General features: G+C 37.0%; 1 protein-coding gene across 2 annotated transcripts; it reads right to left on the minus strand.

The window, feature by feature from the left end:
• Positions 1-2983: 2983 nt before the first annotated feature.
• On the minus strand, positions 2984-8344 carry LOC105799995 (type I inositol polyphosphate 5-phosphatase 12). 2 transcript variants are annotated; one of them, XM_012630829.2, is made up of 11 exons: positions 7335-8344; positions 6893-7145; positions 5844-6654; positions 5410-5534; positions 5231-5315; positions 4989-5154; positions 4846-4886; positions 4455-4722; positions 4241-4364; positions 3797-4157; positions 2984-3710 (listed from the first exon to the last, which is right to left on the minus strand). In XM_012630829.2, exons 1-11 carry the CDS (start codon positions 8149-8151, stop codon positions 3384-3386), a joined length of 3378 nt encoding a protein of 1125 aa, XP_012486283.1. In that variant the 5' UTR covers positions 8152-8344; the 3' UTR covers positions 2984-3383. The 2 variants fall into 2 exon arrangements, with proteins under 2 accessions (XP_012486283.1, XP_012486282.1); XM_012630828.2 differs by having other exon boundaries at positions 4846-5154.
• Between the last annotated feature and the right edge of the window lie 1820 nt (positions 8345-10164).

Here is a 10164-nt window from a genome sequence, read left to right on the forward strand (position 1 = left end):
TAACTCAAATATGAATTACATATTTGAGTTATCCAAAAATCCGAATAGGAAAAAAAGTAAAACTACATCGATTTGATAAATGTTTACCCATTAAGTTAAAAGGCAAAACAATTATATTATTTATGTAGTTAAATAATCTTGTACTTCGTCTACTAGTTAAATAATCGGTCCATGTAAACACAACATTGAGTATAAATAATAAGATTCATTAACTCGACTCGATTTGACTTGATTCGATTTGATTCGAAAAAATTTCAGAGTTTGGTTGCTAAAATAAAATTCGTCAACTCGACTAACTCGAAATTTTTTACTCAATTCAATTTGACTCGATCGAATGCTCAACCTATAGCCACCCAAAAAATTGTTAGGTTTTATTTTATTATTATAATAATATAGAGAGAGAGAGAAAAAATTTACATGAGTTGAAAAAGGGGAGGCGAAACCTACACCCACCAAAACTTGTTTTCTTTTTTATTTTATTTAATAATTTATTTAATAATTTTTATTTTAAATAGATGGTTTTGATCTAGTTTTAGGCCGATAATTGATCTGGTGTTTGAACTTTGAGACTTTGAATTTGCACATAATATTTTTCACATTGGTATTCATTAATTCTCCGATTTAGGAGATAGACTCAATCGTCTCACAACTTTTAACATCAAATCAAGAAAGGGTACTCGGTTCAGTGTTAGACGGCATACCATTCGTGAATTGGTACGATTCGTAATTGTTGTATTTGGTACAATGAATAACAAATTGATTTGACTAATTGAGTGAGTGGTTGGATCCATCAAGGGAGTTAATGATCAAGTTTATACAACTCGCATAATTGAAGTCGCTGATTTGAGCTAGGTTATTTTAGTTTGTAAGGTAGCCGAGGAATTAGATCGAGGAAGTTACTTTCAAGGTTATTTGCTTGGAGAGGGTTAGTTGTTAGGTTGTTCCCGTAATTAATTTACTACTAAAGAAGAATTAGAAAGTTTGAGGTTGTTCATCGATCTTTATAATCGACTTATTGAGCGAAGAAAAAAAATCTATTATCTAGGATCAGTTCCCACAGTTAGTTTAAGAAAAAGACTAAATTTTAAAGTTTATTAATTGTTGATTCCGTACATTGGGGACCAAATTGAATAAAAAGAAAAATTGTTATGAAATTTTAGTAAGAATGGAAAGTAGGAGGTCCCTATTGAATATGTGAAATCGGATTTTAATCCGAAGGTCTACTAATACAAGCTGTCTTTTCGTATTATGTCCGACCACGTAACACCGTTTAGTATTAGTTTAAACATTGGATTACCAGTAAGCAACATTTGCTTCTATTTTGCTTTACGTACAAAAACCACATGAGGACAATTATACAAAGTATATTAATGTAATTAATGAAATTATTTTATTAACCAATCTATTCAAAAAAATTACAAGTGTACATAAACGAAAATACTACACTTAGGGCACGAGATCCAACAATTGGTGATACAAAGATAAGTTATAATATATGAATATTGTTAGCATGTTGAAGATCATGCGGATTGGATATACGAGCTCGGAGGGTCAATGTGAAAACATGACGAATCAATCGATTTGATTCGAAAATGGTATGTTAATATGGTTATATGTTATGAATCAAATAGAAATGTGAATATCAATCATGCTAATATGTTAATATGATACATTTATTAGATTGGTTAATTGAAACATGTATATTTTGATTCATATAGTATTGTTGGTACTTTAGTTGCATATGCTAATTGGTATATGGATTGAAATCTTGGTATGATTGGCATATTGATTGGATGAATATCATATTTGAATTGAAAACTTGGTATTTTATGTGCAAGTTATTTAATGTGTACCATTTTGACTTAAATCATGGAAATATCACTGAATTTTATTACTCCATGTACGGTTTATTTTTCGTACACATGTTTAGGTACATTTCGAGATCCTGAGTAGTGACTCCAGCATCCAGCCAGAGATCCTAAACTCATCAAAATTTGTAAAGTCTCTTTTTGTTTGTTATACGGCATGTACCTAGATTAAGTCGAGTTTTGTATAATATATTATCTTGTGAATTTTTGAAAGCTAGAATTGAAAGTTTCTGAGTAATGGCATAATGAAATAGTTGTATATATATGATTTTGGTATATTTTATTTACATGAGATGATGCTAAGTTTAACTTATATACATGAATTGGCTAAAATGGGCTAAATAGTTAGTAATATGTTAACTACTTGTATGCTTGAATTAAATGGTAAAATGGTAGTGATATTTAGGCATAAATTGTATTAATTGTTAAGGATGGAGTATTGAATTATGGTATGCTGTTTATTTGATTAAATGGAAGGGATAATTTGTACATATGAATGATAAAAATAGGTACCAAAATTTGACCATTCAAAAATAGTATGCCACGTTACAACGTTGAACATTTTTCGTTGCGATAAGATCTAGCCCATATGTCACGCCACAACGTCGAGCAATGGTCATTATGACGAGGTCAAGTCAGTATGTGGCATCTCAATGAGGTACCTCCATTGTCGCGATATCAACTCAAAACTTTGAAAACATTACAAATTGGTCTTAATTCAATCTCGGGTTAGCAATAGAACTTTTGTAAGCTCGTATATGACTCAGAAACGAATGTATATCATATTTAATGTATGTATTGCTTGAAATTTAATTGTTTATATAAATAGAATATAGATTGATCGTAGTTACTCTAACAACGAATGTAACACCTTATAGCTTGGATCCAACAATTGATTCAGGTATCAAAATGTTACAAGTTGAGTGATTTAAAGTTGGACTAAAGGATATCCAAACTCTCCCCCACTCAAGCTTGCTTTGCGATTGAAAAAGTTTTTGCCTAAATATTCTAACGCACTGGGATTCCAGTACAGCTGATCTTGTTAAAAATTTGTTTGCCTCCAAAAATATTAGCAGTACTGATTGAGACAGCAACCAGCTTATTTCTTCTGCATGTTAAATAAATAAATAGAAAATTAAATAAATCATTCAGAAACATTACACTGTGCTGCCTTCAAGCAAGGAATGCTTGTAGTAGTCCGTGAATACATGAAAAGAATATGGATTGCTAAATATAAGAGAAAAGAAGCCACAACAACTTAACAAATCAAATCAACAGTCCCAACCCAACATCTCAAATAGTTGCCATGCTTCTTTTAGTATTTACATCAAGAAACTGACTTGAGTTGTGAATAAAATGGAATGAATGACTGAGGCAACCACAGACCTCCTTGCCTCAGGCTCAGGCACACGCACAGGCAGCGCTAGCTCCTTCCAGTTGTTGCCTTGCATTGCATCTACATCTGCCCTATATATGTTCTACATACAGACCTCACTTCTAGCTTCAAGGGTTATGTCAGTTCCTGGAATCATCAATCGCATCTGAGGAGCTGCTGATCTTCCTGCTACCTCCTTGGCTTTTCTTGCTGGTGCTGGACTTTGAGTCGATGCGGACTGTCTTTGCTGAGAAGCAGTGACGCACGCGGATCTGATGGCTTTTTGTTTCTGTTGAGCAACTGCCGTTTATAGACACCGTCAATACCACTTCCTTATCACGAGTGTCTTCACACCACCAGTTCTGCGGGATGCCATCAACAAGATCTTCTAGGGTGTGGAACTCTTCATGATGGACCGCAACCTCCACAGACTGTTCTGGTTTGATGATGCCAGCAGCTGGTGTAACCTAAGGCAAAAGGAGCACATAAGATAACAAACTCCACTTTCTTACAACTTGAAGATGGTTGGACTAGGATTAACTAGTTGGAATACCTCGAGCCACCGTGGAAAGCCAAAGGAGCCTCTTGGATGGTACTCAGCCGTGTCCTCCTCATCCTTCACAGTGGACTGACCTTCACAAACGATTCTAAATATAGCTTTATCCTTTTCACATTTGTTGGTGATTCGGAGGATTGATGTGTCCTGGTTTTGAAGGACAATGTTGTTGGTGCTAACAACTGTTTCTGGGACATAACGTAATTCATCAAGAATAGCCTTAACTTTCTTATTCACCTGCAAGACTTCCCCAAACGCTTGTCTCCTTACTGATCTATCTACATGTGCTATTGTACTGTGGAATTTGCAACGCACTGGTTTGTGGTCACTCTCCGTAACGTCCATGCAAGCCTCGTACCTAACCAATTACACATTAATTGCACTTGAGAAATGATATCAAAAGCAACGCCACAACATAACACTCTTTGTCAAGAAACTTACAGTAAAATAGAGGAGACTATCGGACATTCCAAACTGCACTCATCGACCGGTCCAGACCTGTTATCACGATATATCACTCTGTCACACCATGCAGGAATGCGCTTCTTTTCGCCAGAATCATAACCTTAAAAATGGGTGAAATAAACCGATTGTTGATTAGTAGTAGAAAGGCTAGGCAAGCTAAGTAGGTGAATGAGTTAAGCAAGTGTTGTACCTGCCAAGCCAGGTCTGTGCCTTTCAAACTTGTAGGTGGGAGGGAATCTGATAATGGCCTCACGCATTCCTTGGAAAACCTTACCCGCTTTCATCTCTGCCCTCAGCTGATCCTTCTCTCTAAGCCAATCGAAGCATCTTTGAGAAACAAAGTCCCTAGCTTCATCATAAGATATACCAAACAGGCGATAGTTAAAATCGCCAAGAAACACAACCATATCTGCTTCAGCTAAATCAAGCTTTGTTTCTTCAGTGTTAACACCTGCAGCCTGTGGAAATGTAGCCGTAGTAGTGATGTTGAAACACAGGTGAAAGGAAATATTAAGAAACATGCATAACTAAATAAATAATAAACTAGATATGAATGAAATAGAGCAGGGCAAGGGTGTTACATTTGTGACCCGAGTCGTTTGAACAGCAGCGGAGGCTCCAGCTGCAACAGAGAGCACCAGTGGCAAGCCAGAAGAATAAAGCAGCCTAAATAAATATGTGGAGAACGCAAGAGAGCAACAGAAAAACAGTAATCGCACCATACCAGCTGCATTATTGAGTAGATTCGATGAGCGGGAGAAGGACATATTTCGAAAGATATGATCGAAGTCTGCATTTCGGCGGTTTACTGCTTCCAAATGTGCAGCTAGGTGACAGTTAACAAAGCAGATTAACCGATCATACACTCTGATCCTCAAACCTACACCTCCCTGCACCACTCTTAAATCTTATATACTGAACCCGCATAAGTCCATTAAAGACAACATGAAAATCAAAATGGAAAACCTTATTGCCAATAGCTCGACCGAAGCCACACGGAACTGCTGCCGCATCAATGTCCCCAACATGTGTTCTAATACTCTTCCTTGCCCTGAGTGACAATAAAATTATTATAAATGATTTTAGATAGCAAATGCAAAAGGATAATTTACGCAAGGTGTTATGTTGACGTAATAGCCACTTACCAAAGAGAAACCAGCAATCCTGCCAGCTGCCTAGAACCCATCCGTTCAAATGTTGTGTTTTCATCCAAGGCCTTGCCAATTGTGTCAAGCCACCAATGCCCAATAGAACTCCCTTCGAGTCCTACCTACACTTAGGTACAAGAGTTTATCGAAGAGAATACATGCGTATAAGCAACTACTACGACTTTAAACCAGTTGAAATATCTAATCAACCTTTCTTTTTTACTTTAACAACCATGTATGAAATATTCTGATTTAATTGATTTGGAATGTTTTGACAATGTTAAATGAATGTATTAAAACTAGTAATGCATACAAAAATAAATGTTAATGAAGAACCAGTAGAATAGGACATATGTTGTAATTTCAACAAGGTAACAGACCAGGCAGATGAGAACATTATAGATGATGACATGATATTGGTAAAATCTTACGGTTTCTTTAGCTGCAGACATTGCAAGGAAACCTGCACCCATTTCCACTTCTTGTAAGCCAACAACAACAATGCCAACGTCTGATACAACAGAACCCAACCATGACATGAGTGCTTCCTGAGAGGCTCTTCCTTGACCAACATTCCACGTTCCAACAAGCATCCTGACATTGTCTTGTCTTGAGTAAATTGGTTCTTTTTCTGCTAGGTCTGTTCGTAATAAGCTATCAATTGGCCCTGGAGATGAGATGCTCCACCCACGTATACCCCCGTGAGTAGCCAAGCTGAAGATATAGCCATCGCCAGCTGCCAATTTTATCACAGGACCGTTGTGAGCCATCCATCCGGCAACCAGGTTCCCCTCAAGATCCATCACCTGGACCATCCCACTAACATAGCCTACATAAATTCGTGCACCGAAAGCACAAAAGCACTGTACTGCACAAGGGTGGTGACTAACATCTTGCAAGCGAACTCCACTTCCATCCCACTGCACAAGTAGGCCATTCGTACATCCACTCCATATTGTCCCATCTGCAGCTAGTACTAGTGCTTCAGTCCTCTTATTGTCTTCTGCAAATGCCCCTGCTCCTCTTGTTGCAACTCTACGGACAGCATCTGCAGCTCCCATTATAGCATTCCGGGATCTTTGCAAAAAACCCCCAGATTTCTCCTTTTTAGAACTGGAAACAAATTTCACCTTCATCTCATCTTCTACGGCGCCTCCTTGATCTGAAGATGGCATGTCTACACGATTTTCAGTCTGACCCTCAATATTAAATACTTTGAGAAGCTCCTTCGTGCGAGCATCCCTGCACATTAAAGTCAGTCATCAATAGATTGTGCTGGCTTACAATATAAATTGGAAACTAACTATAAAACATTTACTCTTGCCGTTAAATTACATCCTTCAAGCTTTCAACACATGTATGATACTAGCAGCGGTGGTGAATGGTAGAGGAGAACTTTGCTTGCGAAGTTTATAAATACATATCAAAATGTTAACCTCATATACAGAGAGTATAATTAATAATCATAGGCCAAGCGTACCATAGCGAGAAGGAAAGAGGCTGAGCGCACCAAACTTTGGCTCTTACACGGTCGGAAACCAAGCACTTGATATCCGAGGAAGAAATGCTACAGTTACCATTAACAGTGACTTGGCTTCTTAGGTCTATGAATGACCTCTCTACCAATAAAGCAGCCATGTGTTTTTCCTCAGGTCTAAGAGAGAGAGATTTTTCAATGGATTCCCATGGCCAAATCTTAATAACACCGCCCTCGCCACCTGACCACAAGTCACCTGAAGCCAAGCATTATGCTTAAAAAGTTAAAAAGGGCTTTTTGTTCATTTTTCATTAATATATATAACGACTCAAATGACGTCATTTTATATGAGAAGCCTTCCAGTTGATAATCATGGCCAAGAAAATTGGAAAAGCGGGGGACAAAAAGGAAGAAAGAAACATAGTGGATTAGTTAATATAATTACCATAGGAGCTCATGACGATAGAAAGAACAGAACCACGATGCGCCTGCCATGACAAGCCTTCCTTGAAAGGAGAAGGTTCATCCGCAGCGTGATCCATCTTCCAAGACCTAATTTTTCCATCCTTGTGTCCACTCCAAACCAACCTATTCGCGCTATCTACCAGCAAACAGATGGTAGGGGCGGTGTTGCCAGACTCCTGAAAGGGCGCAGCATCCTCATCACCCCTCCTCACTTTGGTACCAAGGCCAGGTTGATAAGCGTCCTGGAACCTCCAAAAGCGAACCCCACACTCTTGGCCTGCCCACAGCTGTTTGTCGGTGCAAGCGATGTTCCTCAAGAACTTCCCTACTTGAGTCTCCCTGAGAGGGTGGGGCCTGAGCTCGAGGCAAGGTGGGCGCCTAGGGTGGACGGTGGCGCGCATAGGGACCTTGAAAATACCGTTGGTACCTCCAGCGCCAATGAACTCGGGCAGAGGCTGGAAATTGCGGGAATCATCGGGGGGGCAACCACTGTCCAAGGAGAGGTTCTGGTCGAGCCTCTGAGAGTGAGTGATAATATAATCTTCACCGGAGGCATTGTTGGAATTTCGGGCGAAGATGTCGTCATCGGAAGAGTCTTCGTTGTTGTAGTAATGGTCGGAGGGCTTGGGGATGTCATCTAGGCTGTGCTTGCGGACTTGGTGGTGACGCTTATGCGCGGAGTTGGCGCGTAGCTGCTGGCTGTAGGAATGCATCTTGCGTTGGGGAGGTGGGACGGAGGAGAGACCGGCGAGGGCCTCTTTGTCCTTATCGTCGTCCTGGATGTTATGTTCATCCATTATTAATTAGGAATCAAAAAGGTTGGCTGTTACTACTAGTAGTAGATGTTAATGAATGAAAAATGAAGGTTGATTGACATGGATCAGAAGAGAAAAATGAAAATGGAAAAGAGAATGAGAATGAAAAGCAAGGGAGAAATGGGAGGGAGAGAGTGCTAAGTGTAAGGGGACAGCGGAAAGGGAGGATCCATCATCTCGCATCGCAGGTTCCAAATTTTGCATTAAAATTTAAAAGTGAGAGCGAAGAGTGAGGCAGGCGAGGCGGGAGAGGAGCTAATTAAGGACTGGATACGAATGGTTCTTTCCATCTCCATGCCATTCCATTCTACATATATACCAACCCATCATCATTCCCATACTACCTAAAACAAAAAAACAAAACTCTTTACCTCGACTTCACCACCTATAGAGTTAATAATTTTGGCTCTAATTAATTTTTTTTTTTAAAATTAGAATTAAACTAAGGGGCTTAATGAGACATTTAAAAAATAATAGGTAATTTAATTAATTTTAAAATATTTTGAGGAGTTTAATACGATTTTTCAAATATTCTTATAAGTATAATTAAACACCTATTAATTTTTTAAAGGAAAGGAAAGGAATATCATTTCCCAAGTATCCATTCCTTTCCTTCAAAATTCACAATTTTATTTATCATAAATTGGAAAAGAAATAAATAAACACATTATGAGATCAAATTCTACTACTAATTTTTAACTCCGGTAAATTACAGGTTTAGTCCATTTACTTTAATTTGATTCATTTTAAATTTTATAGTTTTTGAATTGGTTAAAAGTTTTAAGAGTTGAACTAAAACTTTCACAACTTTTAATCGATCAAACTTTAATTTTTCCACTCAATCAAAATTTTATTTTAACATTTTAATTTTGTTATGCATATCATACTATCTTCATCAAGTGTATATCTATACTTCTATACTATTATTTAAATCCATAATTGAGTTCACAAGTCAACTAAACACCAACTCGATCGGAGAAATTACAAAATATCATTTCATATTTGAAATAATTATCTTGTTATGATGATAATTTTGAATTTTTCTTATTTTAAAAATCAATAAAATGTTACAAATATTGATATTTAAACTCATGCCACCAGCATCTACATAATCATTCCTTTACCACTTCAACCAAAGCTTTATTTTGGTATTTTATACATTTCGATGTTATTATACAAGTTATTTCACCCACATTGTTTATATATATATAGATAGATAGATAGATAGATAGATAGATAGATAGATTATTTAAGTGTGTGACTAAGTTAGTATCACGAGTCAACTCGATCCAAACTCAAGAAAAATGAGAATACAATGATAAACAATTGGTGTGAGTTTAGCATTCTTAATTTGTTGTATTTAGCTATTTAAATTTCCTTTTACTCATAATTTAAATGATTTCTTATGTTAATTGCATACATATTGCAGATGTGTTAGTATTATTTGTTGGCCTGAACAGTTGCTGAGGCTAAGCTATGTGCTTGGAAGAAGTGGACACTTCTTCAAGCACCACGATAAACAGAAACAGAAACAAAATAATGGGCACAAAGATTGTTTACTCAATTCAATTTTCTAACGTTTGCAAAGCCTAGTTCAGTGAGAAATATTCATTATCTTCAACACTTACAACAAATTACCCTAAATCTATCACACACCTGTGATAATTTCCTCACATTTGCACATTGAAGACTAATACTCTCACCATTAAATTCACCCCTATGAACTTAGCAAGTAAAAACACAACACAACAGATTTTACTATCACAATGCACTCATAAAATAAAGTTCCTCACTTGAACATATTAAGTGCTATATCATTCTATACAATAACCTATACAAGTCTATCAATTATATAGAATATTTTAAGGCTTGCTAACATAAAGAAGATCCATCATAATCCCTATTAAACAACAACTAAATAAGTTGGATATAATATAATAATAACAAACAAGGTAAACAAGGATTGTTGGTAGCTAAATCTTTGGTGATTCGATT

Source organism: Gossypium raimondii, chromosome 9 (assembly GCF_025698545.1).
Source record: "Gossypium raimondii isolate GPD5lz chromosome 9, ASM2569854v1, whole genome shotgun sequence".
Classification (NCBI taxonomy): domain Eukaryota; kingdom Viridiplantae; phylum Streptophyta; class Magnoliopsida; order Malvales; family Malvaceae; genus Gossypium; species Gossypium raimondii.

What these genes read in the sequence shown, in the direction of transcription:
- LOC105799995 (XM_012630828.2), bottom strand. Translation starts at nt 8,151, where the DNA reads ATGGATGAACATAACATCCAGGACGACGATAAGGACAAAGAGGCCCTC. An exon ending in TATCGTCATGAGCTCCTATG is followed by an intron (nt 7,146 to 7,334) that starts GTAATTATATTA and finishes GCTTGGCTTCAG; the next exon opens with GTGACTTGTGGTCAGGTGGC. An exon ending in GCACAGACCTGGCTTGGCAG is followed by an intron (nt 4,365 to 4,454) that starts GTACAACACTTG and finishes CCCATTTTTAAG; the next exon opens with GTTATGATTCTGGCGAAAAG.